This window comes from Syngnathus leptorhynchus, chromosome 7 (genome assembly GCF_054491065.1).
Source record: "Syngnathus leptorhynchus isolate UIUO chromosome 7, UIUO_Slep, whole genome shotgun sequence".
Classification (NCBI taxonomy): Eukaryota; Metazoa; Chordata; class Actinopteri; order Syngnathiformes; family Syngnathidae; genus Syngnathus; species Syngnathus leptorhynchus.
This window is the reverse complement of record NC_141201.1, coordinates 4,551,159-4,565,029: the sequence shown is the minus strand read 5'-3', so window position 1 is coordinate 4,565,029 and position 13,871 is coordinate 4,551,159. Positions and strand designations below refer to the sequence as shown.

The 13,871-nt window shown below is 42.5% G+C and overlaps 2 protein-coding genes across 2 annotated transcripts; one reads left to right on the top strand and one right to left on the bottom strand.

The window, feature by feature from the left end:
• Window positions 1-317: 317 nt before the first annotated feature.
• On the bottom strand, window positions 318-7,832 carry egln2 (egl-9 family hypoxia-inducible factor 2). The gene is made up of 6 exons (XM_085916888.1): window positions 7,581-7,832; window positions 5,725-7,086; window positions 2,982-3,101; window positions 2,399-2,535; window positions 2,045-2,112; window positions 318-1,949 (listed from the first exon to the last, which is right to left on the bottom strand). The coding sequence occupies exons 2-6, from the start codon at window positions 6,856-6,858 to the stop codon at window positions 1,897-1,899; spliced, it is 1,512 nt and encodes a 503-aa protein (XP_085773014.1). The 5' UTR covers window positions 6,859-7,086; window positions 7,581-7,832; the 3' UTR covers window positions 318-1,896.
• Window positions 7,833-9,805: 1,973 nt separating this feature from the next.
• Window positions 9,806-11,704, top strand: tmem160 (transmembrane protein 160). Its single transcript, XM_085917325.1, has 4 exons — window positions 9,806-10,145; window positions 10,227-10,251; window positions 10,625-10,717; window positions 10,813-11,704. Exons 1-4 carry the CDS (start codon window positions 9,930-9,932, stop codon window positions 11,148-11,150), a joined length of 672 nt encoding a protein of 223 aa, XP_085773451.1. The 5' UTR covers window positions 9,806-9,929; the 3' UTR covers window positions 11,151-11,704.
• The last annotated feature ends 2,167 nt before the right edge of the window (window positions 11,705-13,871 follow it).

The following is a 13,871-nucleotide window of genomic DNA, read 5'->3' as shown; positions in this document are numbered from 1 at the left end:
GTGATAGTTAACATACAGAACCGATTAATTAAAATACAACTTTTAAGTTATGTCAAAATGTCTGTGAATGAAAAAAAAGTAAGGCATTACCAGTATAAAGACAAACAAGAGACATCTCTAAATTCACTTTTAAATGCCAGCAGTAAACCAATTTGGTTACTTGTGTCAGTCAAATAGAAAACTTGTTTACTTTATGAGAGCTTACAAAGGGCTGTGTGTTCTGACAAAATGAGGTCATTGCTATTCTGAGTGTCATTTTATAACAATGTCTTTGTGTTTGCTAAAAAAAAATCACAAGAGCCACAAAATGGAGGCATTATTAGTATGCATTTAATTTGTATTTTTCTTATTTTCACAGAATTTCATAGTTTTTTTTATTGTTGTCAAGCGTTAAAAACAAAAAACAGGCATTATTGCATTTTCATCAACTACAACAGCCAGTTAGGGTTGAGTCTTTTTTTTATTTTTTTATTTTTATCTACAAACACTCATTCAATCGACTCAATAAAGTGCTTTGTTGTTGTTGTTGTTGTAAAGTTACCTTTTTAACCTGGCTAACAAACAATTGTGACCTTCGTCAAGACAGTAGATCTATCATGTGTGCAAATACTCATTAAAAAAGTCACACAACACACACACACACACACACACACACACACACTCAAACAATTTGCGTGTGCTCAGCCCCGTGCTTACTATTGTTATTATATAAGAAAATAAGAGTCATGCTAATCATAATTAGCATATCAACCCACCAGCACATGCAAATATCCAATATTAAGTAATCAAACCAAAGTCATACATGCTCTTTGTTGGTCATTTTGGTTACCTTATTTGGTTATTCACTGTGGATGGCACGCATTTTTCAAATTATTTTCGGAATGCAGTACATTAATATTAACTACTGAAAACGTTTTATTGGGTATTATTTGGTTTCTGAAATAAGCTTTTTAAATGAGTATTATATCTGAAGATTATTGATGGACTAGGAACTTTTTTTGTCAAAATGTAAACACTAATGGAAACTCAAGAAATATATTAAAACATTTTGTTTTTTTATTCTAACTATAGTTATCTTTGTATTATCTTTCAGGATCTGATACACACCTACGTTTTGTTCTTTTCCCGTTGTGTTAGAGTCAGCACGTACATGGATTCGCACGTATATGCACACACACGCGTACACACACACGTACACGTACACACACACACACGTACACGTACACGTACACACACACACACACACACACACACACACACACACACACACACACACACACATCAACAAGAAACCCTGTTTTTGAGGCTATGAAGCGGCGTCATTTCTGAATGTAGAGTGAACATTTTTCCTCATGTTGGAACTCTGTAAGACTGCCATTGAATCGAATCGAGAGAAAACCAAATGCTTAGGCCACCTTCGAGTCCAATGACTTTTCCATTTTGTGAGGATGGTGAGTACTGCGTCGGACAAGTACCATCTTCTCCTCACTGTCAAGTCGTCAAAGTTCTCCATAGTGGCAATTTCACATGTAAGCAAGAAGTCACCGCAGGGGACAAAACGTTGTGTCTCTTTGATTAGCGTCAGAATGTTCTAGTTTGAATTGGGCGGGGAAAGGGGATTCCTCACATTACTGACAAAGTAAAAAAAAAAAAAAAAAATAGGCATTTTCTTCCAGTTAATCGTCCTCTTTGAGGATTCCATGAGATGTCCAAAGAACAGGAAGGTTTCATTTTCCACAGGAGGGGAGAGGGGGAGCACGGGCTGACCTTTATAAGAGCAGCACGGTTGGTTCTGCACGAGCCAGTGACGGTTTAACTCCCTTAACTCCTTTTATAGTATCCATTAAGAACCCAGACGGTGCTTTCATGCTCCCTCTCCGGTGATTAGCGGGGGATTCATGTCCTGCTGTTTTGACTGACAGGCACTTGAACACCTTTCTGTCCCGTTGCTATGGACGCAGAGGAAGAGAACATTTGTCACAATTTAACACGAGTGACTTAAGAGACCATTAACAAGGGGAATTTTTTTTTTTTTTTAGCTCACCTAGCTTGTATTTCTCTTTCGCTTCGGCTCGCTCCTTAGCATCAAAGTACCAAACTGTGATGGCGTAGCTGAAAGACAAACAAGATTTGGATTATGAGTTCACTCCTGTGGGGCTGCTTTGTTTATTCCTGTCTCTCGTGTGTGTGTGTGTGTGTGTGTGTGTGTGTGTGTGTGTGTGTGTGTGTCTCGCCAGCACGAGCCCTGCAATTGAACCTTCCTCTCCATCGGTATGCCCCCCTCCCTTCAGGAAACACATACTTCCTCCCTTTGACCCCACCTCGCCCCCCAGCACAGATGACGTTCAGTGACGTGAATGAAATTATCGGTCGTAAAGATTTGCAAGTCGAAACTTACCGAGTGGCGTAGGCGGGTTTGACTTCGTGCGGGTTGCGGCGATCGGACCAGAAGATGAGAAGACGGTCAAACCAGGGTTCGATGTTTGCGACCACTTTTTTGCCTTCGGGGAAGATCTGCAGCACTCCTCCTTGTGTCTGTGATTATATATATATATTTTTTTTTTTTTATTGTGTTCATTCACTTTCCATCTTCATTTGCTAACATTTATTGAATATAATTCCCAAAAGATGAGTTTTGACCATTTGTACAAACCGCTCATTTCATTTTATTATGACATGGCTAATATTTTTACTCAGCTAACATTTAGCTACAGAATAAATTGTCTATGTAATCACGGGTTCATGATTGTGCAAGATGGGTTGATACTTTGCTGATTATTCTTTATCTGCGTTGTTAGCGATGGCAACCGATCCAAACAGACATCCTAACTCGATACCTTACCACTCCAGATCCCGCACGTTGTCATACAACATTTTTTTTTCGAATGATCCGCTCCATTTTAAGTGCTTTACTGCCATTTTTGTGGCATCTATAGTCTATTTCAAAACTCCCTTTGTGGCTGTTTTCTTCATTTTCATACCTTCACATCCCAGTTTTTGTTGAGATAGTAGATACACGTGATGCAGCGGCCATCACCATTCGGGTTATCCACATGGCGGACATATCCCGCACCTTTACCCGGGTAACAGGCAACCATGGCCTACGACAAAAAAAAAAAAAAAAATGGGATGATTAGATTTGTTGAATGAATAAATTTATTTTCAGGTGTAATGTTGTGGCCAGTGAGGTTTCCTTCATGCCAAAAAGCATAGAACTATGAGAAAGGTCAGCAAGTGGTCAACGCTATTATCGACACATTGAAATCCACAATGGAAACAATGGTCTCACGCTGGTATTTCCCCCACTTGACGCCCGTGCGTCCGAACCGGCGAAAGCAGCTCGAGAGAGCGAACCTGCGTAACTCTTCGATGTGCATTCCGACGCCAAAGTGCTTATAATAACCTTAAAGCGTTCTGTGATGTGAAAACTTTAGCGTGAATGCGGGCTAAATGAAACAATATCATGTTTCGAAGATTTCTAAACATCTCCGCTGACTCGGCAGTTTCTCAACTATTGTTTTGCTGGCTGGCAGCGGAGAGAGATGCTGAATGATGATAGATAGAAAATATAATTGTTTTGAGACCAGAGTCCATTTTAATTCAATAGTGCCAATTGGCTGCAGATGTTATTATCTTCATTTTCCATTTCGTGGCTAATAACTGTCAAACGCCATCATCACATGAACTGCAAGTCGTGCGTCATTCACGACTAACAGGTTCCGCGCAGTTGCGATTATCGATTCGACTCGGCTCGCTTAACAACGTCGTCGATGCTGTGCTACAAGAGTTGACACCCTGAGGAAATCAAAACAAAGATTTCCAGCGCAACCGCCACCTGTCAGTGAGGCGGGACCTGAGGGCATCCCACTCATGTTTCTCATTCCCAGACAAGTGACTTTCAATTTGTGCCACTAGTGAACTCCCCGTGGCCTTCGTTTGGGTTTATCCATCATCCATTCTCCTAATTGGTGTTGAACTGAAACTTCACGTCACGTACTCTGATCCAAAGTCTTGATAAAGTAAGGCCTAAAAAAGTACAGATATCTGTTTTCAAAATATAAGAAGTAGTCCAGCTAAATCGATTTCATTGTCACACATGCACCCGAGTGACCCAGAGGAACCCGAGCACACAAACGCTTATGCAAACAAACGTCACGCAGCGTGACACGGCACGCCACGATTCTATCTACAGTCCTCAGCCCACGTCACATCTCGGCCGCAATCGCTGCCCGCAGTAAATTAAAGTCTAATTAGCATGGAGCAACGCGTGGCCCTTACAGATTCAAGCCTAGCGTGTGCCAGCCGCATGCCCGATCCTATCCGGTGGCGGCCGGTTTGGCAGACGATGCATGTTCTGCACAAGAACAAAAGAGAGGACATTTGCTCTATTGTGTGCGTGTTTAAAAATAATAAACGATTTGCTCGTTTGAGGATGTATCAGTCCTCGGACAGCAACATAAAAGGACGGAGCTTAAATCAAAACAAAACGACAGTCAACATCTGTAGCTGAGAGTTGTGTAACAACTGTTGGCCCGCAATGGTGGCACCGCTGAGCAGCGAGAAAAAAAGGGCATCTGAGGACGAGCTGCTGCAGCAGACGCTCTCGTCAGCGCCACAGATTTTGCTGCATGGCTCCTTAACTAAAAATACCGCAAAACTGCTTTCACATGATGGGGGGAAAAAAAAAAAAAAGAAGAAGAAAACACACAGATAGACCTTGGTCCTGTTGACTGAGAGTTTGGGCATATGCATATTGATATGACACTGCTGCTGCTCATGTTTTTGCAAATCTTTCAGACAACATAGAGCTCAGTTTGTATTGGCTTGTTACCAAGGAAACCCCCTCTGGCAAAAAAAAAAAAAAGTGATATGCTCTGATGACAGAGCAGTGAAGAAGCCAAGTTTGGAAAAAAAAAAATTGCATTGGGTGCAGAAGTGTTAAAATCCGGTTTTCAAAATGGATCCTGACTCCCGCCCCGATTCTGCCCCTCGCTTCTTCTACCAAATTTCTATCGCGACAATGTCTTATGTAGTCTTTCACAAGGGCGTTGTGGAAACTTGGCAATCTACCAAAGTTAATAATACACTAAATGAGGTCATGTATAAAACCACCTAACCTTGGATAAGCGGTTGAAAAAAAAATAAAAAAATTGGATGGATGTTAAACGGACCATAACACAGTTCAAATCCAGAGGCATTAAGAAAATGTTAGCTAAGTAGGAATCCCTCGAGGCACAATCTACACTTAAGACATTCACTTCCATTCAAGTCCTTTGACGTCTTTAGCCGTCATTAATAGTGAATGAGTTAAGTAACAACCTTGAGGGGAAATGTTCCAATGGGAGTACAAGAGTACAAAAGCAGTACAACTTTGACAGACTGATATTTCCAGAAAAATGACATCACATTATTAGGTTTTTTTTTAAACTTCATAGTCAACTAAAGTGCAAAAATAAGTCTCAAAGGGAAGGAAATGGACTCAAAGGATAGCGTTGCCTTCAAAGCCACAGATAGCTGGGCCGATTTCGAAGCGATAGTGTTTCACGTGCATTTTTCTTCCTCTGGGTGCCAGCATGATGTGGGCACTGGTTGGGGCAAGCCTAAAAGTAAGCTGAAGGCTTATGTGAAGAAAAATATCGACCCGCTGTTAAATCTCATCTTCAAATATGATTATGGGGAAGTAAATATGTAAGAGACGTGACCGAACCCCGGATCATCTCTCACCTTTGTGCGTCCGTTGATGACACAGTCGCCCAGCTGTCCATTGGCCGCACTATACATGATAGCCTCGTCAATAAATGACATCAGACTTCCGATGTGCTTACACTCGGGTTCGTGTCCTTCCACCCAGGCGATCTGGTCGCCTCGGATGCTTCGAGAGGGAATGCCCCTCTGGCTCACCAGCTGGCCGCCTCGGAATTTTCCCTTCTGATTTAAGACTTCGACCTCTTCCAATACTCGCTCGCCCAAGACCGGGCCGAGAAAATTGTCCTTAACGCAAATGCCGTAGTACTTCATGCAGGGAACGATGTACTGAAGAGCGACACGCTCGGCCGACAAGACGTCTGATGGCGGAGGTGTTGGGATTCCGTCGGTCTCCACCGGGGAGGTCTGACTGGGGTCGAAGGTGGCCGTCTGATATAAGTTGTGCTGGGGGGCTGTAGCGCTAACGGGTGTGTGGGGAGTGACACACTGGCTACTACTCAGCTGGTCACCATAGCAACCCTTACTGCCACCTGAGAAGTTGTGAGCGATACTTCCGTCAGCCAATCTCCTTCGCTTCGAGTCAGACTCCACCGAGGTAAAAACCGCATCCACGGGATCCCCTTGCCCCGCTGACCCGGTAAGAGTCTCAGAACCCAAATCCCGGTTCTCCCCGCCTCTTTTCTTTTGTTGTTGCTGTCTAGCTCTTAGGTCATTATTGATCCTCCTTTTCAGAGCAGGGTCCGCCGCATTCTCTAACAGACAAGCTCTGCTGGTGAGGGGGCCGGGGGGCCCCTTCATCTGTGCCGGGTTTGGCGTGTGGGCCAAAGCGCCCTCGGGGGTTCCTTCCACGGATAGAGAGGCAACGCCACCGTTGTAGAGCGGCACGCCGGTTCTGCATTGTTTGCTCGGGGTGGTGAGTCCACGCGGGTCGCTTTGGGAGGCTAGACCCGCCAGAAACTCGTCGGCGGTCGGACCCCCTACCAGCACACGGCGCAGGTCGTTGATCCCCATGTCGCTCGGGTGCGCGTGCACAATCTCAGCGAGCGTAAGAGCGAGCTTCTGAACGCCGATCCTCCTTTCCTGACACGCTGAAACGGATTTGCAAGAGGCAGAGGTTGGCTTTAAGAGATCCGTGCCTCCCAAAGTCTCCATTTCATCTCTTCATGCGCTGAATGTGCACGTAGCCCACGTCCGCCCTTCATCTTTTAGCTGAGCCGCTGGGTCGTCTGACGGAGAGGAGCTCTGATGCAAGCACTTTCATGTCCGAGCCTTGTTTTTCCTGCTTTGGCGACAACCGTCATCTGTTTCTCTGAACAGGAGAACTACGCCGAAGAGATGCTGGCATTATTCTCGGTAACGTTTTGAGGCTGTCTTGTGTATCTGTGAAGAGTAAAATGAGACACTTTAGGTCTATTAATAGCACAGCATAGGTCATTTATCATAGAGCATGCAATAAAAGCACAGTTTATAGGTGAAGTTACTGTTTTTATTTGCCAGCTTTCTTTCTATAATCTATTTATGTCTTTGGAACCTTAAGACGCATTATTGTCACTACACAACTAGATGCTCATAAAACAATCTTATTTTCATCAATCTTTTCTACTTAAGTCGTTCATCCGTTTATATTGTCACTCAATTGTTTAAATAAAAATAAAAAAATAAAAAAAAGACACTAGTCAGTTAGCCTTTAAACAACATTTCGTTTAAATATGCACAACATATGGCTCAATAAGTTTGGGTGATCAGGTTATTCCTTAAAATGCATGCAATAAATACATTTATAGTTTCAGTGCAATTTAAGAATATTTTAGAGTTGAAAATGAAAATAAAAATGTTTCAAGCGAAAGCGATCATCCGGATGAGCTACCACTTACCACAGCCATGTAAATCTACTCATGAGCGAGCGAGCGTACGTGACGAGCTGCGTGTACGCATGTTATTTCCGGAATCGTCTCCTCCAGTCAGCGCAGCGCAGCGTCCTCGTTCCTTTCCTCCGCACTTCCATTCAAATCGTGCAAACCAAGTGATGAAACAAAACGAGTCCACGAGATGCAAAATCACCCGGCCGGGATGCATCGACTGTACGTGTTTCTCTGCAAGTGGACTCGAGGTTGTCTTCTCATCTTCCCTCCCCCAACTCCCCCCAACTACCATGTCCACTCCCTCTTGTCACCACGCGCGTGGGCCATGTGAGCACCAGTCGCCGACTAAAAAAAAAAAAAAAAAAAAACGCTCGCTACCATAACACGTACCGCCCACCGCGAATAGTATAAAACTACCCACATTTATTCCCAATAAATTCACTTTACTTAATCGTGTCATCCAAAATTCAATATAAAAGCACACCACAATATGTAACACAAAAATGAGTACGTTTTGCAAAATTACACTTAAATCGATCACCACCTTATAAATGAACTAGTTTGGATTTATTTTTCATGTTTGCAAGATGATTTATTGCTTACGTTTGCTTGTATGCAAAATGAACAGCGAGGGCGAATGAGGTCAAATCCGATTCGGGAGGATTATTGTTTTACCCGTTGGGATTAGGGACACATATTGATATCATTCTGCCATGCAACCTGAGCATCAACCTACCTACACATAGATTCCGATAAGAGTATGTTCTGTTGATCAATTGTTTCAAATTGCCATGAATTAGGAGGAAATATAAATTGCTCTTGTTTGCAGAATACTTTTATTTTTTTTGGAATAAAGTTACATAGCAGTATGGAAAATGATGTTATGTAAATTACCTTTAGGCAGGATGCAGGTGGCCGTCATGTCAGAGACATCCGAGCTGTAAAAATCAAATCATAAAATGAAGGAAAAAACAAGTTTGCAAGCATGCACATTGAAACACCTGCATTATTAAATAATCCCGTTGAGTTTTTACATCCTGTCTCCCATTGTGCCCTTACTATGCATGCTTTGACAGAATTTATGACTTGGAGAGTTTTCATCTTTAACCTAAGTAGTCGCAGCCCTAGTTGTTAAATTTGCTTCTCTTCCTTGTTGGATTTTTTTTTTTCTTCCTGTTATTGAGTCTTTGCCATGCAAGCTCAGCGCTCCCTACGCAGCTGGCTCGAGCATCCAGAGTAGTGCAGCTCTGCACGTATTCATCTCCTCCTCCTCCTCCTCGTCTCCATCTCCCCCACTACTCTTCACACCACTAGAATGAAGCTGAGAGGACAACAGAGAGTCAAAGGAAGGTGGAAGGCCAAAGGGTTGCTGACTTGGTCCTTTTTTTTTTTTTTGGGACAGGGTCTCCTAGTGGTCTACAAGATAGATATTGTTGATACAAGATATTGTATGCACAGCATTAGGAATGATTGCACCATCTCCAGCATAATCACAAAATATATTTTATAATGGAGTGTTACTCCAACCCCAATTTCATTGACAGCTTTAAAAAAAAAAACAGCAGTATCTTGAATTTCATGTCAGTGCAAACCGAGTTTAGTTCGCTGTGAGGTCAGAGTCAGAGGTCAAATTCCATGTACGTGACAAAAAGAGGATCTTTTATTTATTAAGGTAAGGCAATTGAGAACATTTGCAATGCTTACCTAGCAAACAAGACAAATCACCATAGGTCTTCAAATTGTTGAGCAAACAAATTTATATTCCGAGGCTGAAGAATCCCTGTTACCAATTGTGAACATGTGTTGTGTTTACAAACACCTGCTGTTCCATTGTGTGAGGGAACGGTAGCGTGAGAGCAAGCTCAAAAACAGCTGTAAATTACATCAAAGCTTTGGCGTTTGGAAATAACACACACAAATAGAGCTTCTCCTCACACTGAACAATCAAATATGAGTTGTTTCAAAGTCCCAAAGGTCTCTCTAAAAAAGACAAAAGACCCTCAGGAAGTCAATGTTCAATTACGTAATTGAAGACATACAAGTACAAAAAAAATATCTCACATAATCTCGATCAAAAATGGATATTAAAAAGTGTAAGACACCCCAGTTCAGATGCCAGGTTTGACTTTTTGGCTCCACCGTGTGTTTTATTCCGCGACTTGCAACTTTATTCTTTGTTGTCTTCTCTTTTCGACCCTAGAGGGCGCTGCGCAGATTCTACGCACCCTATTGGCTGCCTCCTCCCGATTGGTCGTTGACTCCGTCAGAGTTCAAAGTTCGACACGGGGTTGTGTTGATACTTTTGTTTTTGCCCCAATCTTAAGCGCATTCGAATTTGGCGGTTCTCTTACGAGCGATGTGATGGCCTTTCTGCGGTTGTTCATGCGGCGTCAGTTGCCCATGGTCGCGTCACATTTATCCCGTGTCGTGGCGAGGCTGCCGAGACCACCCGACGGTGGGTTGCAGGGCACCACGCGGCGGCAACTCACAGAGAAGGGGCCGTGGGGGAAGAACCGGGCACCGGAGCTACCGACGCAGCAGTACCAGCTCACAGAACTCGACAAGGCGGACGCTTTGGTAGGCAACCTATCTTTACTAGTTTCCGTATTTAATTGGTTGTTAGTTGAAATTTGCTTTTTTCTTTCCCACTCTTGGCAGATGCTGAGGAAGTCTCACGAAACGGGTAATGTAGCAAAATACACACTAAAAGCTGTGCAGACATTTAAGCTCGCAAACATTTCATGACAAGAAATCAAAGTGGCGGAAAATCTGTACTGGTATTATTCCTACTTCCGTGTTCTGAAGGGAGCGGTCAATTCTCCCAAAAGTATTCAATGAGAAAAATACATTACTCAGAAAAAGTTGGAGATAATTCAGGATGAACCCAAAATACATGACAGTTTAACCTTAGTTACCTTCATTTGATAACTTTAGTTCATCAGTGCCATTTTTGTGTCAAGTTTGTTCCCTTTGACAGTTGTTGAAAGAAACTCCAGTGAAATAGTAACATTAAATTGCTAGATTAATTTTTTTTTTCAAATTGAATTGTTTTGCAGGTTTCCTTTCCTGGTTCCGAAATGGTCTGCTTGCAACCGGAATCGGCGTCATCGCCTTTGTGCAGAGCGAAGTGGGACGAGAGGCAGCATATGGTAAGTAAGCCTAGCAATTATCGAAAGAATCTTACTTTTGTTCAATTATAATATGATAAAAACGACACTTAAGTGCTATTTTTGTTTTCCTACAGCCTTCTTCATCCTGGGCGGCACCTGCATCTCCTTTGGCGCCGCCTCCTACGTGGGCAGCCTGATGACCCTGCGCAGGCTGATGTTGCTGTCCGTGCCCGCCCTGCTGATCCACGGGGCGGTGGTGAGCAGCGTGGTTCTCTTCTGGCTGTGCGCCGTATCCCTCTACATCGGCCGGCTGGAGGTGGAGATCATCCACGAGGATGACGACGACAACGACGAGGGTGAAGAGTGCCAGGAGTGCCGCGATAGGCGAGAGCACAGAAGCTACCGAGGTTCGACCCGAGACAGGAGGCACCACAACACCGAGGATGGGGACGCCAAGGGCCCTGAGAAGTAGACGGCTTCCAGTGTGTGTGATTGTGTGTATCTTCGCGTTTGAATGCAAACTCACGACGAGCGAACCTAAAAGTGGGCGTTAAAAGGGCCAAAGCCAACAATGGACTTCAATAACATGGCACCTTTTTAATTTTTTTTTTTTTTTTATACACCATTTATCCCACGCAACATTATCTCCACTCTCAGGCTACAACATTAGGTACACTGTACAGTCATACCTAATAGTATGCTGTTCGTGCAATTATGTTTACTAGACTGTTTCTATTTGATGTTTGCATGTATCAGCTTGGGCTTTTAAAAAAAATAGATTTGTAAATGTGATTCAACAAGGGCTTACAGCAACTTTTTTTTTTTTACTGTGGTTGTAATCATTTTATTTTCAAACAATCTTAGCACTTTGTTCATCGCCCGAGTGGCAACTGTTAATATAGGCTTGAATCACAATTGGCAAAGTATTGCACCTCAATTGGAGGTTGGCGTCTAAGGTTTATTTGTATTTATTGTTTACTGACCGGTACACGTCAGACGGTGAAATAAAACATGACACGAGCCAAAGTGATCGTTTCTTGTTTTGTTTTCACGATTCAAGTGAGGTTCAGTTTTAAAGTCAAACGAAGGGGTGGGATTACAATTCCAACATGACAAGTGACATTCTTCTTTTTATCTTGGAAATAAAAAGTACAAATGAACAACATCGAGATTGATCCCGTAGGCAGGACGCCCCCCCTTCCCCCCCTTCTCCGCCCCTTCACATACTGTAAAAATGAGAGAAGACACACTCTCAGATCCAATGTATGAGAAGCAGCATGTATGCTGTACATGTGTAATTTTTATAATGAGGCTAGGCCATCATCTGCATGCATGAATATATCAACTGCCTTGTGCTATCGGCGTGGGGGGAGGGTGGCTAAAGGAAGAGGGGTGCAAGGGTCTGGTTTGTGATAACGCACCGACTCGGCGAGGGCGAATGGCCGTGATATTGCTTGGGCATGGACGCTCCGCTGTCTAAATTCACCTTCGGTTGCCTTCCTCTGTCAACTTCAATCGTGGCTGTGTTACTGAAACTCAAGCAGGGCTGGGTTTCAAAGTGGGCTTGGGGTTTAAAAAATATTATATATATATATATTATATATATATATATATATATATAGAAACTCCAGTGAAGTCTATTCTCTCTCTCTCTCTCTCTCTCTCTCTCTCTCTCTCTCTCTCTCTCTCTCTCTCTCTATATATATATATATATATATATGATAATATATATTATCATATTTTTTTTATAAGTGATTCATATATATATATATTATTATTATTTTTTTTTTAAAAAGCCTCGCTATACATGCTCATTTTTTTTCAAGTAAGAGGCCTAATAAACTGTATTTTTTTTCGTTTCAAGTTTCAAACTAGTGTTTCAAACTAGGGTTTAAAATATGGGTTATGATTTGAAAGTAGTGTTTAAAACTAGGGTTAAGGTTTCAAACTAGGGTTTCAACTAGGGTTAGGTTTTCAAAGTAGGGTTAAAACTAGGGTTAGGGTTTCAAAGTAGGGTTCGAAACTACGGTTAGGGTTTCAAACTAGGGTTTCAACTAGGGTTAGGTTTTCAAAGTAGGGTTAAAACTAGGGTTAGGGTTTCAAAGTAGGGTTCGAAACTAGGGTTAGGGTTTCAAACTAGGGTTTCAACTAGGGTTAGGTTTTCAAAGTAGGGTTAAAACTAGGGTTAGGGTTTCAAAGTAGGGTTTGAAACTAGGGTTAGGGTTTCAAACTAGTGTTTAAAAGGCAGGATTTCAAACTAGGGTTAGAAAAAACTCAACTCGGGTTGAAAGTAAGGTTTTATCCTCTGAGTCTCGTTCATCTCCTCCTCATCTTACTGGTCCTTTTCATTTTCTTTTCTTACTCGTCTCCCTCTGCATGTGAGCGCACGAGTCTGCTTGGCATGCAGCGGGGTGGCGAGGCCTGGCGCCTCGAAAGGGCAGGGCGCCTACAGGCGAGAGACGCATGCTCACTGACAAACAGCGTCCATCTGCGACCTCCAGCGCACAGGTTCACTCAGAAAAAGAGCCTCGAAGTTCAAGTTGCAAATGGCGCCGCCTCACATGCGTCTTCTTGAGAGGAGATTTCTCAAGTGTGCTAAGGTGATAAATGCCACCAGTATGGATCACAGACCAGCTGTGACAGATGTTTTCTTCCTCCTTGCATCATATATTAGATGCAATATGCATTGTGTAGATCTTTTATGATCCTCTCTGCTTTGGTGCTTTGCCCCACCATCTTGTGGCATCTAAACATAATGGAAAACTACAAACATGCAGCCATTTAGGGGTATTTGCACCACTTTACAACACTGACTTTTCTTTCCTTTTATACTTGCCGAAGCTCGGTTGATAGGGAGCAAGTCTTAAAAAAAGAAGCTTCAAGCATTTAAATCCCATTTGAAATTTGATGTTAAACTCAATGTTTAACAAGATTTACACATTGTTTATTCAAAACAACATAACTGTCTTAAAATGTGTTAGCTTAATGCTAACATTCAAAGGGAATCGCTGTTAGCAGGCTAACGAAAATCAACACTGAATTTTTTACTCGCTACTTGATAAGGTTTGGTAGGGTTTATGTATTTCAATTGCGTGAATGAAACAAATAAGAAAGAGAAAAAAAAAAGAAGTATTTTTTTTTCTTTTTACTTGGCATTATCATATATTTTTATGAAGCTATTTACAACATTTTA